The sequence below is a fragment of the Festucalex cinctus genome, chromosome 7 (genome assembly GCF_051991245.1).
Source record: "Festucalex cinctus isolate MCC-2025b chromosome 7, RoL_Fcin_1.0, whole genome shotgun sequence".
NCBI lineage: Eukaryota > Metazoa > Chordata > Actinopteri > Syngnathiformes > Syngnathidae > Festucalex > Festucalex cinctus.
In genome coordinates this window covers 26,689,274-26,713,821 of record NC_135417.1, presented here as the reverse complement: position 1 = coordinate 26,713,821, position 24,548 = coordinate 26,689,274, and the positions used below count along the sequence as shown (strand labels likewise).

The 24,548-nt window shown below is 40.0% G+C and overlaps 2 protein-coding genes across 2 annotated transcripts; both read right to left on the bottom strand.

Annotated features, from left to right (window-relative positions):
* Nucleotides 1-3,065: 3,065 nt before the first annotated feature.
* Nucleotides 3,066-24,446, bottom strand: LOC144022226 (double-strand-break repair protein rad21 homolog A-like). Its single transcript, XM_077526861.1, has 14 exons — nucleotides 24,059-24,446; nucleotides 10,716-10,905; nucleotides 10,480-10,609; nucleotides 10,297-10,396; nucleotides 10,026-10,132; nucleotides 9,681-9,878; nucleotides 9,470-9,595; nucleotides 9,213-9,338; nucleotides 6,770-6,993; nucleotides 5,370-5,523; nucleotides 5,151-5,296; nucleotides 4,792-4,998; nucleotides 4,070-4,153; nucleotides 3,066-3,914 (listed from the first exon to the last, which is right to left on the bottom strand). The coding sequence occupies exons 2-14, from the start codon at nucleotides 10,857-10,859 to the stop codon at nucleotides 3,723-3,725; spliced, it is 1,938 nt and encodes a 645-aa protein (XP_077382987.1). The 5' UTR covers nucleotides 10,860-10,905; nucleotides 24,059-24,446; the 3' UTR covers nucleotides 3,066-3,722.
* Nucleotides 10,912-18,169, bottom strand: LOC144022228 (zinc finger BED domain-containing protein 4-like). The gene is made up of 2 exons (XM_077526862.1): nucleotides 14,260-18,169; nucleotides 10,912-13,961 (listed from the first exon to the last, which is right to left on the bottom strand). Exons 1-2 carry the CDS (start codon nucleotides 14,607-14,609, stop codon nucleotides 13,412-13,414), a joined length of 900 nt encoding a protein of 299 aa, XP_077382988.1. The 5' UTR covers nucleotides 14,610-18,169; the 3' UTR covers nucleotides 10,912-13,411.
* Nucleotides 24,447-24,548: the final 102 nt, after the last annotated feature.

The window sequence follows — 24,548 nt, the reverse complement described above, 5'->3', positions numbered from 1 at the left end:
TGTTACGGTCAACCCTGCCGGTCCCACCAACGATGAAGACATCGTCCGGGTGGACCTGGGGACAGACCAACAACTGGTGATTTATGCCTTGAGCGCGTTGCCTCCAACGCCCTCTAGCATTCCCTCTGGAAACCCAGAGACACCTCAACCAACCACGACTCCGAATGGGGACCTTCAACCGTACCCAGAGTTCGAGGCGCACCTCCAAGAAGTTCTGCACCGCGCCGACGCGCTCCGGTCCGAACAGGACCGCGAACGGTTGCGCACCGTGTTAATGAAATACACACCGTCTTTTGCCAAGGACTCCTTGGATTGCGGGTTGACGGCACTACATGTAGACCGCATCCCGACTCAGCCCGGCGCTCCTCCAACTTTCGTGCGCCAATACAAGATCCCGATAGCTTCTTACGAACCAGTACAGAAGACTGTCGACGCCATGCTGGAAAAGGGCATCATTCGCCCCTGTAACAGCACCTATTCGGCTCCATTGTGGCCAGTCTTGAAGCCAAACGGCACATGGAGACCAACCATTGACTATCGCAAACTGAACCAACAGGTTCCTCTTTCGCGATGGCCCATGACACAACTTGAACAGGAACTTCCCAAGGTTCGAGATGCCAAATTCTTCACCACCATCGATGTGGCTTCGGGGTTCTGGACGATCCCAGTAGATCCCAGGGATCAATACAAGTTGGCATTCACCTTTGGCAACAAACAGTACACTTTCAACCGGTGTCCATTCGGCTACGCCAACTCGCCAGCCGAATTTAACATCTTCCTCAACAAGGCGTGCCCTGACGCCGCCGCCAGGGGCAACCTCATTTATGTCGATGACATTATGATGAGGAGCTCCTCTTTGGATGACCATTTGATGGAAATCGACCACGTTCTTGGACAGCTGTCTTCTGCAGGTGCCAAACTGTCCCTCCTGAAAGGTCAGTGGTGTCGCACGAAGGTCAACTACGTGGGGATCTTGGTTGGGCCGAACGGGATTGAACCACAATCCAGCCGTATTCAAGGCCTTCTTGACATCAAAACCCCCACCGATGTGTTAAAATTGCGCAGCTTCCTTGGCGTGTGCAACTATTCGCGCCAGTTCATTGAACACTTTGCTGACATAGCACGCCCTCTTACTAACCTGCTGAAGAAAGACACGCCCTTCGATTGGGGTGACGAACAAAACAACGCGATGAATATGCTAAAACAAAAGCTGGGCTCCGCTCCCTGTCTCGCGTACCCCGATAGCAACAAGGAATTTTTCTTGGAAGCAGGATTCTCCGACCATTGTTTGAGTGCGGGTCTATACCAAATGTACGACCAGGATAAACGCGTCGTGGCGTACGCCAGTAAAACGTTGAACGGCCCCGAGTTGAAATACTCCGACTGCGAAAAAGCCCTGCTTTCTACAGTATGGGCAATCAAACATTTCTCAAACTACATTGGATGCCAAAAAGTAACGATTGATACTAACCATCATCCGATGAGTATAGCCCCGGGTTTTTGAGTTTTAGAAGGCGACAGCCTCTTTTTCGTTCTCTCTCTCTTTTCTTTAATTTGCTGTTCGTTTTCCCCTAGTTACTCATTATATGATACTAGCCTGATAGCCTTAGGAAAAGTTTTCTTCCTTTTCTTTTGTTTGGAATTTCGCGTCTTGCGTCTTTCCCAGGCCCGCGCCTGTTTTGGGACCCGAGTCCCTCAGTCAGCTGACACAGCACCAAGTTAGACACACACTGTTAACTGAATACACATAGAGACACCTTGAAAACACACAGACATACCCTGCATACACATAACCAGGCAGAGGTTAGAGAAAAGTTGCACCAGTGGTATGTCTTGAGTGTTGCAGCAGAGCGTGAGTGGGACTCCGGCCGTCTGACCGTGGCCTGGACCCTGGCCACGCATCATCTGGACCCGTCAACCTGGACATCCTGAAGATTCATCCCGCTTGACGAAGGGGGGTCTGTAACAACTATTGCCTAAGTTCCACTCTACCCTCTAATTTTTTTTTTTAAGTTTGCCCAGCCACCAACAAAACTCTTTTGAAGCCGTCAACGAACATTGACTATTTTTCCCCCTTTTTTTTTTAAGACCTTTCTGTTCGTTCGACGCAACTCCCATTCTCGTAAGTGCGCTTGATTCCTAGCTCGGCGTATCCACTGCGTGCAACTTACGTTTGAAACATATCACAGATCTGGCAGGTCAAATTTCTCTTTTCCCTTGTTTCCTCATTCATTTGCACTCCTTCCTTATTTTCATTTGCTTTATTTTGTTTCTTTTCTTCTGACGGTAGAATAGTTAGATAGGCAGTGTTTTGATTCTGTAGTGTAGCAATCGTGAATAAATGCATGTTTATAAACTTTATTTCGCCTAAATCATCTGTGTTTCCGAGTGGATTATTATTCTTTTGTTAGTACAACGAACCACTGAATATCGAGTGTGGCGACTTTAGATTATCAATGACTGATGAAAGAAGGATTTTGGTCGTTGTTTGCTCCTGTTAACCCAAAGCAAAAACAACGTGGTGCCCCAGAGGTTATCGAGGTAAATACAATTTACCTCTGTAACGTCCAGATTATTAATTCGTCCAAAAGACGACCCAATTATCGCTACAGTGTTTATAATTTTGTGTGAAAATACTTTTCCTTTGAACATATATTTCTTGGCTTCTTTGACATCTGCCTGTGACAAAAGGAAAAAAAAAAAAAGAAAAAAAAAGAAAAAGGCTTTATTACTATAACATAATTGACAGTTAGCTTTTGCAAACATTTTTAGTTGTAATTTTTTTTAAAGATATGTCTAAAACTGTAATGTCTTAAGTATAATCAATTTAGTCAACCGATTTAAACCAGTTTATCCAGCTATTTGAATCTTTTCTATTTTCATTTGCTTAAATGCATCCTTTTATGTGCCTGAAACCAAGAATGTTCATTACATCAGAATACATGTTAATATAGTCAATACTCTCTGTATGCTATACATTTGGTCTAAGACATAAAATAGATGTTCAAATAATACCAAATATGCACAGTTTAAAATAGGGATTATGATTAAACAATACGCAGCAATAATGTATGTCAAACATTTTTATTTCCAACCTTTACAGATGTATCTCTAGAGATTACCCAAAAACTAAAAAAGTGGGACACTGTACGTATCTGTAACAAGTATATTTTGTAGTTACATAATGCAAAAAAAGGTGTACAGGTGTAAAGGCAAAATACAAAACAAGTTAATGAAGTTTAACTGACAAAATACCTGAATTATGACAAATACAGCGGGCCGTAGGGGAGAACAATTTTGACAGATTTACTTGTGTTATGTGGGAAAAAACAAGTGCAACAAGGAGGTGGTGAGGTTACACTGCCAAGGAATAAAGCAATAGCTTTACATAATATGTACATAGCCGATGTAGTATTTCACATCGATGAGCTAGATGGTCAATGTTTGAAGAATCTTTAGATAAGCAGACAATTTAACTTAAAAAGGAAATTTGGTGATGAAACATTTCTTTATAAATATAACTGTTAACATTCTTATATTCAAAGTCAATACTGCATGATTCCACCTAAAATACAGTAAAATCATTTTCAAACATTGAAAAACCTTCCCCACTAGTCCCACCCTTCCTGTCTGACAAAACCAAATGACTCAAAAAAAAAAAAGAAGAAAAAAAAAGGGGGGTGCCAGTGGCAAGCAGTGTTTGTTTTATCCTCTTCCAATGTCTAAATAAGGTGGAATCGTGGTCCAGCAGTGGCAATGATGTCGCTGTAAGGCTCTGACTGGGTGACTTCGATAGCTTGCTGCTTCTTGAGTACCAGGAAACTGTAGAACTTAGCAGCCGCCTGCTTCTTGTTGTTGTTCCGGCACAAGTCAAGCAGGCTGACAGAGTCTGCTCCAGTCTTGGCCATGACGCGCTGCAGGAACAACCCGAAGTTAGCCAAGTCCCCAACACATTCTCCTTGCAGGGAGCGGATACACCATCATGTCCATCATGAAAACCAGCATGTGAGCAATGAACATCAATTTGACTTGTTAAAAAATTATGAAATTATTATTTTATTTTTTGTACCTGAAGCCCATGTAGCATCTGTTGGGTTCTCTTGTTCCATCGCTTCTCCTCTTGGTCCTGGTCTCCAGCCTGACCTTCTTCATCCTAATTAAGACAACACAAAACGCTCTGGTTGTTTTTTTTTTTCCCCTCCTACTTTTGCATTACATTTAGATTTAAAATCAATCTGTGTGTATAGCATCTGAGGCTCTCCATGGAGAGAATACATTCTGTTGGAAGTTTGCATCAATATAATTTGTTAAACATCTCATTTGAATGTTTCTGAAGCTGTTTGGTAGAGAATTATGTAACATCACGGTAGGCTTTACACCATCAGGATTTTTGGTGCTGCTTGCTGAGTTTAAATAACATCTCATCACAAGATGGACAAATATATAAATTTAAATAATTTGTCTTTTTACTGCATAAAAAAAAAAATGCTTTTTAAGTCAAGCCATCTGGGGTTGATTTTGTGGGGGGGGGGGGGGGGGGGGGTATGTCATGACAGGATTTTACTTAAAAATTAAAATAAAAAAAAATCTATTCCAATTGTAATTTGACAGTGACTTATCACACTGGAAGGACAACTAAGCCAAAAGCCCCTCCAAAAGGGTCTGCTTCTCTCTACCGTACTCTTAATTGTTCTCCATTTCAGTTATCTGATGAATAGTGAGATTAACAGTGCCCGTTTCTAGCCTGTTCCGGCAATTAACATCACATGATGGAAACCCAAAACAACTAACCTCTTCTTCGTCGCTCTCATCCTTCTTGTCTTTGCTCTTCTCTCCGATGAGGTCCAGTTCAGGAACGAGCTGAGTGAGGTTGACAGTGGTCTCCTCTGGTGGGAGTTCGACCTGAGACATGTCGAGCCTCTGAGACAAGGCCGAGCGGTCGGCCAGCTGTTGTGGCGGCTGCTGCTGCTGTTGTTGTTGTTGTTCTAAGGCTGCCATCTGAAAGACAGCAGAGGCAATTCATGCCAACCAATAGGCAGGTCGAATATTGCTGCCTTACACCTTCAGCTCACTCAGGTTTGGTATTGCACAATGAAGAAAGAGAGAGAGGGGAAAAAACAAACATGTCGAGACATTTTTGTATAACTCACAGGCACGGCACTCTCCTTTTCGAGGGTCTTGCGTTTGACACCGCGAGGTGTGGAGGGAGGTGGCATGACAGTTTCATCCAATGTTGTCCTGCTGCCTTCCATTGCAGACGCAGCCAACATACTGGGCTCTTCCATGATAGTCTGATCTGGATGGTGAATGAAGGAAATTGTTACCAACAGCTATACAAAAAAAATTAAAATAAATAAAACTGCTCTTACCAATGACATCTCTGTGCTGACCCATAACATCCTCTCTGGGCACCTCCGGGTTCTCCAGCTCCTTGAGGAATTCATCCAAACTGTCTGCTTCGCCGCCCTTTCTCCTTTTCCGCAGCTCGTCTGGCACCAGAGGTGTCAGGCAGCGTGTGAACATCTAACATTTAAATGCAGGGGGCTGATTAGGTGCTAATAAAATACTCGCCTGATCCTATTTCACAATCATGTCAGCAAAACGTCATAATGCTTAATGGGGTACAGTTGTCACAAGTTCCGACTTCCGGTTTTCCACACATCAGCGCCGTTTCCAGTCACTGCTGGCCGCATTCCAACACTTGCCCCCCACCCCTGCGCCAAATACATTTTTAAACATCCATTTTTGATGGAAAAATATTCAACAAAACATCTTACTTGGGGTTAGGATTCAGACCTGAAGCAAGGAAAAATGATACATTAGTGGAACATTAAGCCTTAATCATTTATTTCATTGCTGTTCAAACATGAAACAGATTACAACCCGTTTTTTTAAAACAGCGGCTCAGTTATAAGACTGAAGTTTCAGATAAATAAATACCTTTTCATGGAAATCTTACAGTGTACATGTACAAGTTTACTTAATAGTATTTTCTAAATTTGGTAAATGTTAGAATTATATAAACAAGCAGGTTTATTATTTATTTTTGATTCATTGACAGACATACCAACAACTAGAATAGAGGATGGAAGCCTAGTAGATGATTTCGGTATTGTAAACAGAAATGACTAGTTGGACCACTGATTGCAATTAAAGTTAACAAAAAACAAAACCAAAACAGTGATATCACACCCATCACTCTTCTTAATGTATGCCAGCTTTTATAGCTTAATAGAAAGCTTACATTGTTTAGATATTTGCAACTATTAACAGTTAATGTATTGGACTTTTTGTCCACATTTGAAATGTCCGACTGTATTTGAATGCAACTGCAGTTTGGCTCGCCGAACGCTTTCATTTGTTTACGATCACGTTAGTGGCTAGTTGCTAACACCAAAGACTTGTGTTGTTAGCGTCTTTAATTCGCAATTAAATATAATTTCGAGGTGGCGTTGTGTTGATGTAGGAAGTCAACAAAATTTATACCTAATATTGAATATACTGTTTATATCGCCCAGCCCTATACTTTCTAATTCTCTTCCTTAAATCTCACTACCCGGGCAGCATACCAATGAAAGATGGTATTTTAAGAATTCATGTTAAAATGGCCAGCTTGCTTTTGGCAAATGACAGTTGGCTTGCTCTCAAACACTTTGGGTGTGAATGCTCACCCAAGACAATTTTTATAAATCTGGAAACTGCAAAACTTAGGCAAAAAGAGCTTGCCACTCAAATGCAGTGGCTAATTATAATAGCCAATATTCATTACCTTGAGCAGCCTTGCATTCCAGAGAGGTTGAGCTGGAAGAGAGAAGAGCTTCTCCACTCCCCCGGTCTCCTTCCACATCATCAACTTTTTAGTGGGTGGGGCAAGATCCAGGGTGGTCACAATATCCGAGTAGTCAGAGAGTTGGGCTCTGATGGTTTTGCTGTCCAACTCCTTCACACTGTCCACAATCAGCTTCCTCTTACGCTTGGCCTTAGTCTCTTTAACTGAAGAGGAGTTCAAATAATGTACATTCATATAGTCAGTGTTATATGAAATGATTGTTAAAGAAAACTATCCAAACATTTTTAATTAAACTTCACACAAAAAAACAATTTAAAAAATAACTAAATAAATAAATAAAAAATACAAAATGAAAAAAATAATAAAAAACGGCATACAATATGAAGACTCGGTTGCCAAGTCTCATTTGTCGGAAGTGACAAGAAGTCTACATCGATATGTGACCGGCTCTGGCAAAAGGGTCCACATGTGCCCCCCCCCCCAAAAAAAATAAAAAATAAAAATTGAGATATTGATATTTGACTTCTGCACTTAATTCCCTTTAAAATGATATATAATACATGGATGTAGCTGAAAATTTGGCAAAGTTACAGCAGTTTTAATTGATGGAAGGTAGAAATTCCTAGTTTTGAGAAAAAGGGCTTTAAAGTTTTGGTATTTGCATCTTTCAAATGTCCATAGCAACCAGTGCCTTAGGAAAAAACGATATGAACCTGAAATTTTCAGGATTTGTTAAAATATCAATGGAAAGTCAATTCCAATAGCAGGCAAGGCCATCGTCCAAGATTTGAACCCTTTAAACGTTTTGGAAGTTTGACCTCTCAAGAGATGAAATCAGCCTCAACTTTGAAGATCACATTCAGCTGACAATTTATCTTCTGAGGCATCAGCCAAAGTTTGCTTATTTTATTGTTGCTCCTTGTGCTATTTTCTTGCGTAAATTAGGTCATATACCACAGTGGGAAATTTGATTTCATAATTTTGTGCCAATTAAAAGATTATTTGCCATTTGATGTGACCTGTGAAAAGTGCTCTATTGATAACTTATCATGGATGTGATATCTCAAATGCTTTTGAAAATGAATAAAATGAAAATGTTTGTTTTGTTTTGTCCCACCACCCCACCGCAAGTAATAGAGTGACACTAAACTATTGTATTTACAAGTCTATATAGCCGTGTGAATTTTGGGGCAGGCTGTCATACTGTGACTCTTTTGAGAGGACCATTTTTCATCTTCAAGTGAAATATTTCATAGTTCATTTTTATGTTCATGTCATCTCATTTAAAAGAGCATAAAGTGAAAATGTGTGGCGATATTTGCAATGTATGCAGGCAGACTTTTTTTTTTTTTGATGCATCGAAGAAGCAGCATCTCCGGCGTTGTATGAAATACACAACATCGACAAGCGATCAAACCATTACATTAGTATTTACGAAACATTATTACATGAGTCTACATTGCATACAAGGCACTGATGCATGTCACAACTTTTAACCGACGTGGTCTGAGTAAAGGAGGAGATTGCTCCGCGGGGGTATCGCGGCTGCATCCCTCACTCGAGTTCGAAGAAAAAGATCCCGGAGAATATCACTGTCTGTTTGGATGACAATTCGCTGATAACCGGACCGATGACAACATAGCTTCTGCTCAATTAGGTAGGATGACTTCTGTTCACATTCGTGCTGAATTGTGTTTTGACTTTTTTTTGGTTGCTATGTCCATCTATCCATCCATCCACCCATTAGCAGAATCACTTATCCTCACAATATTGTTATAAATCAGTGAATTACGTCTGAGGCTAGTTAAGTCAGGTTGTTTTTAAAAAGTTGCGCAAGACGCAATGCTAGCTAGCAGACTAAAAACACGCCCCCTAGTTACGAGGCATACTGTCTAATAATTGCTTATTTTCATACACTTGTATAACAATTTTGACTTTTGTGCTGCTTGGAAATGAAACGAGAGACTTCAAGGAAGCTATTTGTGGAGAAATCTCAAAATGAACAAAAAATGTCCAACTGTCTAATATAGCCCATATCTCTAGATTGAGCCTCCCGACATGCGGGCCCTTTTGATGGAGCGGGTCACATATTAACAGTCCTGCCAGTACAGCACAATGTTATCGGCAAGAGAAAACACTTAGCAACTACATACATGCAGTAGGTCTACCTCTTCATCAGCCGTATTAATGGTGAGTAATCTATTCTAATTGTACAATATGGCAAAACATCAACGTATGACCATAAAAACTGTTGAAAAGGATAATGCTATTAATGTAAAATGTTGCTTAAAACAGTCTGCACATTTACAAAGGGCTTTATGAGCCAGACAGCTTTTTAGAACTGATTATTTCTATTATCTATGGGAAAATTCCAAGCAAATATTGGGGCACAAAAACATATTACATTAAATATTTTGCTAACCAGTGATGTCAATGGGCTCCAGTGCAAACGCTTCCTCCTCATTATGAACAAGAGTGGTCTGTTCAGTCTGATCAGCCATGGCTGGCAGTGGCTCTGTCGGCCCGGAGTCTGGGCTGTCTGGACCCGCTGGACACACAAGACAGAAAAACGGGAAATGTCATTAGGCACTCTTGGTGCGATTTAACACAGCTACTCAAGTTTCCAAACTCATTTTTGGACAACCAACACAATATCTATCTCTTGTAGTAAGGACTCACGTGATTGGAGGTTGTCAAAATCATCCTCATCATCTCCATGATCCGGAGGCATCATGACGCTCGCAGTGATGGCTGGTGGGTCGTCAAAAATGCCACCACCATCTTCAGAGCTAAGCAGCTTATCCACTGAGAAATTGCAAATCATATAAAATCATCACTTCAACAGAAAGACTAACAGGGGAGCTGTCAGGAAGTACTTTGAACTGCTCACCTAACATCCCTCCGTCACTGTTTCCCATGGAGGAATCACCAAAGTCATCATACTCCATGTGGTTGGATTTATCGGGGAGATTAGCCGGTCCAGGCTCAGGCTCAAGCAAAAGGTTAGAGGCCGTGGCACCGTGCATGATATCCTCCTCAAACGTGCTGGCATCACGCATCATCTCACGGTCGTCCATGCCAAAGTCAGCTGAGGGGAACAGTAGCTTATTCTAAATATGACTAGGGTGTAAAGAAGGTTCTTCTGTTCTCGGAGAAACTACATTATACTCAAAACGTATGATACATGTTTCTGTATAATGATTTTTAAGATTGGTGCATCACTGTTATGACCTACCAAAGTCATTGTCTTGCAAAAGGCTGAGATTGCCGACGTCCTCCCTCATGGTAATCTCCTCAACTCTACTCTGGTTCAGGGTGAACTGCTGGGCCACATCAATGTCACTGTGTGAAGGACACAAGAGAGCAAAACTGAGAACAGCAGATGGTGCATAATGAATGGAGGAGAGAGATACATTTACAGAATATCAACATTCATATCTGGACTTGCATCATATTTGTTTCCGAGTGGTGACGAGATTGATTCTGAACAGTAGACATGGACTTACTCCAGATCAGGAAGTGGCTGGTCAAAGTCATGAAACTCCTCGGGTAAGGTGATGGCATTGTACGCTGCTTCTCTGTTTTCTTCAGGTAAATCTACCACACCTGGACACAAATACAAGCGACAACACTGAAACTCAGAACACGGTAAAAGAGCAGATTATTCGAGCAAGTAGATGTCACCATACCTGGCCTGAAAGCCATTTTGATTTTGATGAAGGCTTCATTACAATCAGCCAGCAGGTACTTGGCCTTCCTGTGGTAGATCCTCACCACCCCGAGAAGCAGGTGACCTGATGTACGCAACGCCATCTTCACCTATGGGCACAATACAAAATACATGCAATATCCCACAGACATTAAAAAAAAAAAAGAACAGACTGAATAATCCAAAGTGTACTTTCGTTGTTGTTGTTGTTTCTACCTTGGGCGAGATGATGCTCTCCACACTGCTCTCCAAGTTGCATTCGAAGACATGAGCCTTGGTCAGCTTCTTGTCCCAGTGGGCCGCCAGCCAAATCTTGGCCAGCGGCCCACGTTTGCTGAGGACAAAGTGGGCGTAGAACATCGCCCTGGTTCCACTGCCTCACACGCTCACAATGGTGTAGGTTCACCTGGAGAGTAAAATGTGGTGGTATTTGGTGAAAAGGTCAATATATGTGGCATCATGTGATTACGAACTGGTCTGATGCAAATTCCATGACTCAACTCAACTCAAGTTTTTTTTTATATAGCGCTTTCAAACAGCCTGACAATAACAAATACAATACAATAACTATGACAAATAAGCCTAGCATAGATTTCATTTATGTCAGACTAGTCCTGGACTTAAATGAATGAAACTGTTCTTTTACACAGTGGATATTTTGCCGCAACCGGCAAACTCATTACCAAGCACTTTAAAAAAAAAAAAAAAAAAAAAGATTCGGCAACATATAGAGATACTACAGCACGCAATTCTCAAATCGATTCAATAGGCAGCCGAATCAATTTTTTAACATCCATTTTTGATGGAAAAATATTCAACAAAACGTCTAACTTTCACACCTTAAGCATGGAAGAATGTTATATTAATGGAACATGAAGCATTAATATTTTATTTCAATGCTATTCTAACATGAAAAAGGTTACAACCCGTTTGTTAAATACAGTGGCTCACAGTTATAAAACTGAAGTTTCAGATCAATAAATAATACAATTTCACACAAATTTTACAGTGTACATGTACAAGTTTACTGAATGGTATTTTCTAAATTTGAGTTAAAAAAAAAAATGTAAAAAAAAAAAAAAAATCGCAACAATCGACTTGTAAATTCATATCGGGATTAATCGGTATCGAATCGAATCGCGACCTATGAATCGTGATACAGATCGAATCGTCAGGTACGAGGCAATTCACACCCCTACCAAGCACTATTTTGCCATGAATGGCGCGAGAACTACAAGTACAAATTCTCGATTGGTGATATGGTCATTTTTGGATGATACAGCAACAACGGAGTGACAACTTAATTAAAAGCTGGCACTGCAAGGCATTTTTTTTTATGCCCAGCAAGGAAATAAACATTAACCAAGCTTCTCCTCTTAATGTATGTTGACTGGAACTTGTCGCTTGTTTAAATTTAAGGCGCCGGTAGACGACGCGAGTAGCAATGCAATGTTAAGCTAACCACCAACCTGCACTCGTCATTCTCAACGAGAAGGTAGCTGCCACACAATATCCTTCCTTTAAGTTTTCACACACATGCACATTGCTATGTAACAAAAGTACACATTAAAGAGAAGGGGATGATTCACTTCACAGATCACCATGTGTGCGAGCCACAGTGAGACTGTAAATGGAAGACTATTATTGTACAGGAAATATAAGGAACAATAGGTATTTATATCCAGATTATCCACTCAATTCAACACACGAACATTTGCAGCCTCAAAACTCTATTTAAAAAACAAAAAACAACACAATAATAAAAATAACAATAATAATAATAATAATAATTTTAAAAAAAAGTCGATTAGTCTTGGGGTTGAGGAGTTGGGCACAACTTGAGCCACAAACACAACAGATGGACCAATGTGGCAAGTTTTTATTAATCGGTGGAATTCTTTATTATCTAGTTTCTCTCTACATCTTTTTCTGCAACACCAAAAGCGGAGGAAGGCGTTTCGGCAGCGCGTTTGTATTGTAGTCAACGGACTTTGTGGGCACCGGAACGAAAGTATGTGGGGCGGAGCGGAGGACGCATTTGTAGCGCTGAGAATCTGGGATGCGGTGCGCATCAGCGAAATCCGCACCCTCACATATTCGCCAAAGTAGAAAAATGTGAACTTTTTTTTCCCGCATGTTGTCTCATGGTAGCCAATCGACTTCGAATCACACACAGTCCTCTCTGTTGTCACCCGGAGCGCAACAACACGGCCAGCTGGGACAAAAAAATCGATACGGCAATATATCCTTGCGGGCGTCATTACAATACACGTATCGATACTAGTGTTGTTCCGATAACGTTTTTTGGATCCCGATACCCACTTTTGCAGTATCGGCTGATACCGATACCATACCGATACCACAAGGATTTTTTATTTTATTTTTTTATTCTAAAATACATACTCCCTTGGATGTAAAACCATCATGGTTTAGGCACTGCTAAAAACAAAAAAACAAAAAAACTATACAATAATACAGAATGAATCCAGTCGAACTTTTTTATTGACTACCTGAATAAGTAATCAAACCTGAGAGTTTTGGCTCTCAAAGGCCAAAATAGTGCATTGTGCATGTAATTCCAACATGCATAACAATACTGCAACAAGAAGTAAAATTAAATTAAAATAAGAAATAATATACAAATTATCTTTGAGAGCATGGCATTAGGGCCTGTTTGAAGTAAGAACATATCGTATTGAAAACAATTGCCATAAAACAAAATGTGCTCATGTAAACTTAGGTCTAGGCTGATGTGCGCTCCTCTAAAGTGCAGCCAGAATTGAAAATAAATAAAACGTCATTTTAAATGTTAGTGTCTACTCTTTTCACAAGTTCAACTCCAAAATCCACTTTCATAGAACAAAAACGAGCAGTGGCAAAATAGTAGCAGGAACCCCTAGTATAATGTTGACTCAGTCCTCCTGAGGATTAGAGTCCTTGAGTTTCAAGTTCAAATACATTGGCAGGTTTTTCTTTAAAAAGATGAGTGTTTCTACTTTCTCCCCTAAAAGCCTATTCTTTTTGACATCAAGTATGTTGGAAGCTGCGCTGAACAGTCTCTCACTATCTACACTCGTAGAGGGAGCACAGAGAAATTTTGCAGCAGTCATGGCCAGGGAGAGTAACCGTTCTTTATTTTTTCCCCAGTACTCAAATGGGCTCTCCATTCTGTGGATGGTTTTCTCAGCCAAATACGTCTCGATCTGTACCTGTGTGATTGTGCTGCTAGCCCCACCTTGTTCCACATCGTATTCTTGTAGGACTTCCTCATACAGCTCTGCAAAGCAGCTCTTGCTGCTACCTGTGTTGGGCTCTTCCATCCGTGGGGTCTTACTGGCTGGGCCTGCCACCTCAGTGGTGGTTGAGGTTGTCTGCGTTGGTCTTCTGGACTCCTCATTCTTCTCCACCTCTTGAGCAAGTGCACTCTTTGAAAATTTGTTGTTTTCCGCACTTGTTAAGTATCTGCAGTAACAGTAAACAGAATACATGTGTTGAATAAACAACCTCTTTACATTGTTCTACATGCTGGTGAGAGAGTGAGGCATGGACTAGATATTCACATGACTGTGCATTAATTTTGTAACCATGGAGCAACATTTGGACACCTGAAATTTTATATTTTAATATTTATATTTTTTATCTTCTGTGATTGTAATTCATATGACTCGAGTACTTGGAGAGGAGAACATTCAATTATGAAAAAATAATTTTCTTGCACAAAATGTTTAACTTTACACTAACAGCACAGAATTAGACATACCTGTCTTTGTAACGCGGGTCTAAGAGAGTGGCAACTGCATACAGGGGCTCCGCCTCAATCTGGAATCTTGTGTCCACAGCTGCTAGAAGTGTCGCGCTCATTGTTTTTATCCCACTGTCCTCTGGAGGCTCTTTAGCCAGTAGGCGCTTCAATACTGTGACAGAGGGGATAACCTCTGAGATGGTGGAAGTGGTGAAGGTGGTCTGCTTTGTGATCTCCTCGAATGGAGCCAGGAGTGTGTTGACTTTCTCTAGCAGTGTCCAGTTGTTTGCAGTCAGGGTCGCTGGCAGCTGGTGGTCAGCTGCATACACTGAGATGGCAGTCTTTTGCTCTAGTAGGCTTGCTGTCATATAGAATGTGCTGTTCCAGCGGGTGGGCACATCTTGTATCAGTCATTTGACTGGCATTCCAGGCCAGGTTCATCTAAATGGTTTCTAGTCGCGATGTAGCCAACGGAGAATGCTTAAAGTGTCCGATGATCTTTCTCCCATTCGCCAGCGCGTCACCTACACTCCGCTGTGACAGCAATCCTTCATGCACCACTAGCTGGATTAAGTGGGAAAAACTAGAGATAGACCGATATGCTTTTTTCAGGGCCGATACCGATTCCGATTATCGGTAGTCAAGGAGGCAGATAACCGATATTTGAAGCCGATATTCATTTGCAGTAAAAGTTAAAATGTTGGCACCAAATTTTTGAATAATGCAAACCCTAACAGTTCTTTACAATGGATTCTCACACTGCACTTTTCATTTTACATCCTTCTATCTGCAATAAGACGTTGGTGGCGGGGGCGTTAAATGTGGGGCCAATGTGACATTACCTTTTATAGCATTTGGGATACTTGTAGTTTTATTCTATAAATGTTATATTTTTATATTTTGAAGTAATAGGAGGAACCCTGTCATTCAAAATGTGCATCAGCTGTGGCATTACTTATTACTACAGCAAAAAAAATAAAAAAATTCCATGAGAAAAACTATTCATCCCTGAACACCATACAGTTCTTGTAGACCTTATTATGATTATTGTTATTGTTACCATATAGACAGTTTTGATAAGCTGAGGATCTTAAATCGAGAACAGCAATATCATGCTACTCCTCTCTACAAGAGAACTGTCAAAAGACATTTCATCATGTAGTTTACTGCCACTTAGGATGCCCCAATCAACGCAGAAAAAGGTAGAGTAAAATAACTTGGTTATAATAATAGTAAGAATAACTTGGTTAAACAGACATTGTTGCGGTGGACCGCTGCCAGTTTCTGCTGTTTAATGTGTTTTACACTTATAGACACGTGTGTGTATATGGGCACACTATTCTCTCACTACTGTACTGTACTGTATCACTTAATGGCACAGATGTACTTGTCTAAATAATAACTGGGCTGCAACATTGCTAATTCACATTAACAAGCACTATCTTAGCTGTACACATGAATAGTTACTAACACACGAGAAAGTTATACAACACACCAAACATGAGCTCATTATTCAAAGTATGATGCACGTAACGAAATTACATCACTGAACATTAATTGCAGCCGTGTACGGCCGTAGATGGTACATATTAGTGGCATCCATTGAGAGGATAATGTCTCAACTGACGGCAGACATGACGTGAAAAGAGAGACAAAACGAGCAAATAAGCACACTATACTTTAGTGCACTTCTCTACTAATGCCAAACATATGGAAGAGAACACGTTCATGTAGTTAAACGGTGTTTGAGACACTTAATTTGTTACGGAGCGGACTTTAACGAGGTGCACAACGAGCTGTCAATCAAATCGACGTCGAAGCTTAAGGCACACAATGGCAAACCAGTGCGACAAATAAACACAATATAAAGTAACTAAACGCTATTTAGTGTCACTGTGGCATCTAACTGCATAATAACCGCTATGCAACAAGTAGTGGACGTGACCCAGAATGCAATGTGTGCGTCACGAGAGGTAAATATAATGACATTACTCTACTCTTAACATGGAACTAGACAATATAATAATGACAACTGTTAATATTTGGAACCTTTCTAACAAACATTATTTACTTAATTAAGTGAAAATGTGTGTGATTCCCTCCCCGAGTAGTTCAAGTAGCGAATTAGCTACTGGGTGTTAGCCTCCATGCTAAGCTGAACACACCACTGTTAGCTAGCGGGGATTCAATGCAAGGCAATGCAGCTCCATTCATATAGTGCATTTAATACACAACATAATTCAATGTGTTTAGCTTATCATGGTGAAAAGTTCAGCGGAGTCTCTTCTCTTTTAACTTACCTTCGAAGCATGTGTCTCGCGTTGTGGGTGCGTGTGTGACCGGCTACTGTGATACACGGCATACACTACTGATTGGTTCTGGCTCTTGCACGGCTAACCAATCAAATGCTGCTATGGGCGTTACGTTGCTGGAGTTGGACTCCATACCAGACAGAGACGCTCTGGGCTGCATTCGAAGCGAAAAGACGGAGTTTTAAATGGATCGCTCATATCGGCCGTCAGATTAATAAAACAGACCGGTACCGATATGTACCAATATGTCAAATATCGGCCCATCTCTAGGAAAAACATCCCAAGCTCGACATCCCCAGCTCCCTCATCGCCTTCTTCATGTTACTGGCGTTGTCACGAATGATGGTATGGACCTTTAACAATAATTAATTAATTAATTAATAATAATACATGATAAAATCAGCATTTTGTACAGTGCTTTTGAGACAGGTCTCAAATTAATGCTGTATTTTTCTAGTTTAAAAAAAAAAAAAAAAAAAAAAAAAGGAAGTAAAAATAGCAAATTCTAGTCATATTAGTGAAATTACCTTTGCCTTTGGGATGTTCCAATTAAAGCAGCATATTTTCTATTGCTCCTGCAATGGCTTCACCAGTGTGGGATCCTTTGAATTCACTTGCGTGCAGCACCACACTTTCTAGATTGAACGATTTAGTGTCCACCCAGTGCGCAGTTAAACTAAGTAGGGAAAGTGGGGAGACATCGCTGCTCCAAATATCTGTAGTAAAGCTTATGGCCTGCACTTTTTCAAGTTTCCTTGATACATGCTCCGTCACTTTCATTTTGAGTGCGGGTATAGTCGTCTCTGCGATGTATTTGCGGCCAGGGAGCTTGTATTTTGGTACCGCACGAGCCATAAAAAGCTTGTATCCCACATTGTCAACAAACGAGATGGGCAGGTTACAGAGCACAATCATTTCCGTAATTTTCTCGGACATCTTCGTTGCCGCGTCACTCTTCTCGTCCCACTGTTCCCTCTTCTTAAGTGAACTAACCACTGTTTGCTGCTGCAGTCCATCCAGCTTCCTCTTTGTAGCTTTCGCTGTCAACGCCGCTGCCGCCGCAGCCACAAACTCTTGGTGTTCGTTAATATGTTTTGTTTTCAAATGCTTTATAAGGTTTGAGGTGGTGAACTTGGCCGATTTAGTTCCACCTCTTGCAACTTTCACACCGCAAATTATGCATGTGGCTGTTGTAGTCGCTGGAGTTTCGATGCTGAAATATTTCCAAATCGCCGACATTTTCTCTCCTGAGGCACCCTCTGGTCTCCCCACCCCCTCGACACGAAAAAGCTGCCCTGTCATTGGTTCTGAGAATTCAAGGGCCAATAGGATACCTTGGCTCTGCATACAGTAACACGTCACACATCAGCGATCGTCGTGGACGAGCGAGACAGAAAATGCTGCGTTCAAAGTCCTACATAAGCGTCGGAAATAATAGTATCGGCATGTTACTTGTAAGTACTCGTCGATGCCGATACCACTGTTTTAATGCAGTATCGGACCTTCTCTCGATACCGGTATCGGAACAACACTAATCGATACACAGGCATCAGAATCGATATTGCTCATTAACTTTAAATAGGCAATTAACGTTTGCCTTTGCAGCTTGCATTGTACCTAAGAAAAAAAAAACAGCAGCGTCTTTGAAGTTAATTGCCTTCAATTAATGCAAAAATAGCTCACCAGTCATTGGACACTGTGTCTTGCTAAGAAAAATGAAAGGAAGGAAGAATATCAACATTTATTTACTTATAAACTTAACATGGCACGTCTTAATGTACCAATTTTCGTATATTTTGTTTAAAAACGAAATTAGAATGTGTTACATGAAAAAAATGCAGTTTTTATTTTCCCTATTTTTCAAATAAGCTAATTTAGAGCTTTAATTTTAATACTTCGATATTTTTGCTTATATTGGCGGCTCATGCCTATTAAAAAATGTTCCTGGTGTGTCTGTGAAAGCTGCTCCTTGCTCTGCAGTGCGTGCACATTTAGACCAGGCATGCCACTAGGTGGTAAACCAGAAGAGCTGCTAAAAATATTTTTGCCAGTCAGCATAACAAACATATCGTTTAGGTATAGATAGGGCTGTTATAAAATGCAAGAAAATTGTAATATATCGGGATACGTATTAGGGATAGACCGATTATCGGTGCAGACATTTGGCATGTTGACAAATATCGGCATCGGCCTTTTTTTACGAATCTGAAGGCTGATAAAGCTGGAATCTCACCGAGCAGCGAATGCTTGCGAACGTAGCAAATTTTGTGTTTTCATCAGGATTTGTAAGATGTTCACAGACACTTTTTAATTGTTGCAAAGACATTTCAAACATATTCAGACAATTTTTCACTGTCTGCGAAGATCTTTTGAACCATGACGAAAATCCCAAATTAGATTCGTTTAATTTTGCATACATTTTAGGGATAGGCCGATTATCGGCGCCGATATTTGGCATTTTGACAAATATCGGCATCGGCCATGTTTTGAATCTGAAGGCCGATAAAGCTCACTGAGCAGGGGATACTTGCGAACGTAGCGAATTTGGGGTTTTCATCAGGATTTGTAAGATGTTCGCAGTCAGTTTTTATTTGTCGTAAACACATTTGGAACATATTCACACAATTTTTCACCGCAAAAATCTTTTTGAAACGTTTTTACAAACCCTAACAAAAACCCCAAATGAGCTACATTCACATGAATTTGTTACTCAGTGAGAAATTATATATAGTTTGAAAGAATTCCCCCCCCTCCCCATTTTACTGCAAATGAATATCGGCTTGAAATATCGGTTATCGGCCGACTTGACTACAAATAATCTGTATCGGTATCGGCCTTGAAAAAACCATATCGGTCTATCACTAATACATTTGTCACTGCTGCCACTGGGAAGTCTCAACACTTTTTAATTTATTTAAAAAAAATAAAAAATAAATTATGTTGAAATTTTCAAAAACTTTATTTACAGTAGAAAACTATTTATTTATTCACTGCAAACACTGGGAAGTCCAAACACTTTAATTTATACAAAAATAATAATTGCAAAAATGTTTAGAAATTATGTTGAAATTTTCAAAAAATTTTATTTACAGGAGAAAACTATTTTATTTTATTTATTTATTTACTTGCTTAGTTTTGAATTTAGCTTAACACATGCTGATGACCCTGGAAGTTCCCTACGATTTCTAGAATTTCTGTTAAAACTTTTAATTGAGCAAAACAGTCTATTCTTTGTTTAAAATTAAAAGAAAAGCTAATTTAAATTATTATTTTTTTTTAATTATTTTCTCTTTCACTGCAAATTAATATCGGTTATCGGCCTCCTTGCACATATATAATAATCGGTATCGGCATGGGCCCTGAAAAAAACATCGGTCTATCACTAATACATATCGCCTTGAAGATCAAGTATTGGGATACATATGTATCGTGATACGCATCGTATCGTGACCCCTGTATCATGATACGTATCGTATCGTGAGGTTGGCGGCAACACCCAGCTCTAATTTACTTGCTGTTGAACTGTACCGACTAGCAGCAGTGTTTTTCATCCATGCCAAAGCTATTTTTAGCGCAACTGCCGGTTGCCAGATTGCCACTAAAAAAGCGAAAGTGTTATCGCGTACCTCAAAAAAGGAGAAAATAGTGCCACGGCTGTATAGTCCCAGTAAAGAAGTGGAAGTAGTTGGTGGTGCTCACTTTGTGTTGACTCGCTAAAGTGCAGGTTCACCAAGGGACACGCCTCTTTCGCACCAGTATGCACGAAAGCATGAATGAGCGGCAATTGTTTAAAAAAAAAATAATAATAATTAAAATTAAATACAATTTAAAAAAAATAAAAAACAAACAGAGTTCCAGATCGCCTTTTCGATTTTGGTGTGAATGCACCATTAAATAACTGCGGATAATCATCAGTGGATTTCTTTATTATCTGTTTTATGTGTTTGACATCAAATTGGTCGATAATTATCGACCACCGATATCGTGCATCCCTAATTTCAAGGATTCAAAGACTTTCTTTACTCAAAAGTCAAGGATGCAAATATTCAAGGATTTATTTATTTTTCAAGTTGTTTGGTTGGTTCTTTTGGGGTTAGTATTTGTCTAAGTTGTGCTGAAATATTACAATCTATCTTTGTGCCATTAGTGATAACTTGTATACTTTTGATACTTGCCAACTCAAGGCCAATTTGCGGTTTGTAATAAAAATGGAAAATGTAAATAAAATTTTCAAAACGCACAGGAACAGTCTATTTCTTCTTAGCGTTTTTTTCAGTTGCTATTATTTTATTTAGTTTATTCTACTCTTATTTAACATTCTTACAGATTATATTTTGTCATTGTCCTTTCAAAGTATGTTATATTATAAAGTTGATAGTTCAAAGGAGTCCTAGACTTTATTTTCTCAAAATTCAAGTAGGCAAACATCCAAGGATTTTTTTTTTGTCTTAAAGCTACTTTATGGAGGATTTCCACAAAAAATATCTTAACAATAGCCTTTTTATTTGACCATTTACGACTACAACATATTCTAATTAGTAGATCAACATCTTAGCTGTTCACAATGGGTACTCCTAAAAGCCTCTGGCCAATATTATTTAGGATGCGTCCGGTCCGAATCCTTCGAATTTCCCGCCCTCTGTCTGCAGGATGTGACGTCATGCGCAGTCTCGTCAGTTGTTTCCTGTAGTCACGAAGACGGAACTAGTACAGATTTTCGCTGCCCCAGACACCCGCTGTTACTCCGCGGAAGGCTGCTTAAAAAAAGTGAAAACAATGTCAAGTGCCACGGAAAAAAAAATCTAAACTTGATAGTGACCGATGCCGGGCAAGAACGTGAGTGAACATCAGTTTTGACTTTTCAGTGGTGGACAGAGTTGAGCTCGGACTTGGATTAGAAAAGTGATTCACAGCTGGCTTTCTTTCTACTCCAAAAGGTAAGAAGCGAGTATCTTGACATTTAGAAAAAAAAAAAAAAAAAAAAAAAGTGTTGTTCTCAAATAGCAGTAACCTCGATCACTTCTCGGTCGTAACTAGGGGTGAAAGTAAGTAGACGGCAACATTTAGCGTGAAAGGGGCGGCAAGATTGAACGAAGTAGAAAAGAACGCCTTTATGAAGAACAGACGTTCCATTCCGCAGCGTTTCAATCAGGCTAAATGTTGCCTTATTTTCCTCCGTGAAAACAGCCTATTGTACCTCCATTATGCTAGCGGAGTGTGAACGCTACTACTGTATGGCAATAACATTCCGGCCGTATCATACCAAGCAGCGAATGGGTCTATATTGTGTTTTTCTCAATCGTCAATTTCCATAAATGACGGACCACCTTTCGACTCATGCACAATGACACTAGCCTTGGGGCGACAAACTAATAATGACTAGAATCAGGTTGACATCCGTCGAGCGGGGTGACTACAATATGGAACTGCATATTGACGTCGGAATGAGGTCCAATTCATTAACGTAATTTGCACATCGTTTTGGAGTACAGTACAAAACTGGTCTTCGACCGACTAATGCAGTATGATCTGCACGTCCCGTGGACATAAATTTTTTTGTGGGGATCGAGAGTCTAATTCCGTGAAATGGCCAGTTTTGTAAAACATAGTTTCATTGGATATGAAGAGCCCAGTCTTCAGTAATGAGGTCGTGCACGTACGAGTGCGCGCAGCGCGTACGAGCGTGCAGTTTGTTTTCAGCCACAGGTGGCAGTTGCGATTTGAAATTTTAAATCTTCCATATAGCTGCTTTAACACACATTTCCACATGACATGGCACGAAACACAATCCCCAAGGTTCAACTAGGTTAGCCCAGTAAGTCCCAAGACTTGTGAAAATTTAAGATAATATTATATATGTGTGTGTGTGTGCATAAGAAAAGCTTATTGCTTTACAGCAATTGTGAACAAGTAAGAGGTTTTATTATTGACAAATAGATCTATACAATAACCTTGTACACTTCATGATTCTTTTTAATTTTTTTATATGGACTTGTCATTCAAAAACAGAGAATCTTAATAGCGAAGGTTTGTGCATAAATGGCACCTATTGAAAAGGAATTGGGGAATGGGTTAATTTTATGCATTATATATATTATTAAATAATTGGCAGATTAATCTGTAATCTGTATGTTTTTTTCTGCCAATAATCGGTATCAGCATTGGCCTAAAAAACAACAACAACAAAAACGCATATCAGTCAGGCCCTTTTTATGTGTAATAAACTGCTATTTTGTTATCAATAGCACTTTTTGCTATTGTTTATTGCACGAAAACATTACTTATAGAGGTTTGAACTGTCACAAAAAAAATGTGTTAACATCCAAGCTGTGCTTGAATTGTTTGTTTTACAAAAAGCTCTTTTTTTCCTACTTTCTCAGGAATTTCGACAAAACTTGGCTATATTCTAACGCTGATAACTAAAGAATGGAAAAAAGACAGAAAATACACCTCTTTTTGTGATGAAAGAAGAGAGCATACTTTCGTTTGGTATGTTTATATAGCAATAGAACACAATATTTTGTGTGCCTTGCAAAATAAGTCAAAATCCAGTAAAACGGCTGGTATTGAAGGGGGTTGCTGCAGTGAAAATGGCTGGTATTCAAAGAGTTAATTACCTTTTTTTTTTTTTTTTTTTACCTATGCCCTGACAGTTATTGTTTGACTGGTAATGCTGATTGCAGTCTCTCGAGTGGCTAAACAAAATTAAAACTTCGTTAATAGACAGAAGGGGGTGGAGCGAAGAAGGAACCACGGCCAGTTAATAACCCGGCGATAAACCAATCACAGCCGTTCACGGCAAAATAGCGCTAGCAGGAGAGTTGCCGGTCACGGCAAATATCCACTAATAAACGTTAAATATACCCAAAAAACAAACTCGAAATCAACAAAATCGAGGCACTTCAATTCGCATGATATTTTAAAATGTGTTCAACACGTGCCATTGTAGTAAAAATATAGACGAAGTAGTAGAATTACTTCGTAAATATCCAGTAGACTGTTCCAAGTGCCGACACAAACGGTAGAATATCCAGATGAGTTAATCATTCAAATTGCAGACAAGTTACGTAAACGGTGCATCGATTCAAAAAGTAAGCGTAACGTTTAAGACAAAAGTGGAAAGAATCACGCCAGTAAATACGCTTAGTCCATGCCATAGACTGGCATGATCTAAATTGGTCGCCAGATATCATAGCATTCGCATTCATTATAATACATATCGACGTGTGCTATAAATTTTCAGCAGGGCTGTTCCGACGCCATCTTCCGAGTGATCAAAAGTGCATGTCGTTGGAAAACCAACGATTGTGGAAAGAAAAAACAAAACAAAACACCGGTTTACGTTTGCTATCCGTGTAGCACAACTGTAGCGTTAGCTGGCGGCTAATGACTCAAGAGTACTGCAAGGCCTGACCGAATTAGCGTGACCGTGTTTGTTACTTCACTGCAAAAGAAATAAACATAAAAAACAATACGCAACCCACTGCAAGTGCAAACGTACTTACCGACGGTCCACTGCTTGTGAGTGTGATTTCACAGATTATGTTACTTCTGCCACCGAATCCCCCCCTGTTGTATTCATTAAAACAGTAAAGATGGCGCCACTCGCCTTCCTCCCGCTCACCGCTGCCCTTTTAAAATCCACAGGATGTTTACACTCAAAAATGGCGGAGGCGTTTCCTGAGCGGGGGTTACGAGCAGTGAGCACGGCCGATAGGGGCCTCTGTAGCCAAATTTCCTCTTCAGACGTGAAGAAGCCTGAAAAAATATATAAACAAAACCAGAGGCGCGAAAGTTCTTCACTGATCTATATATTTGACTGGCGTATAGACCAAGCCTGTGTCCAAATTCACAAGGCTGGGTTCTCCGAAGGCCGAATTTGTCGGCTGCATGACGTCACTGCCGGCGCGACTCGACAAACAGGCACAGACTTTTTTTTTTTTTTCAGGATAATGATTTTAACAAAATGGAACATATATCAACATACTTAAGTAC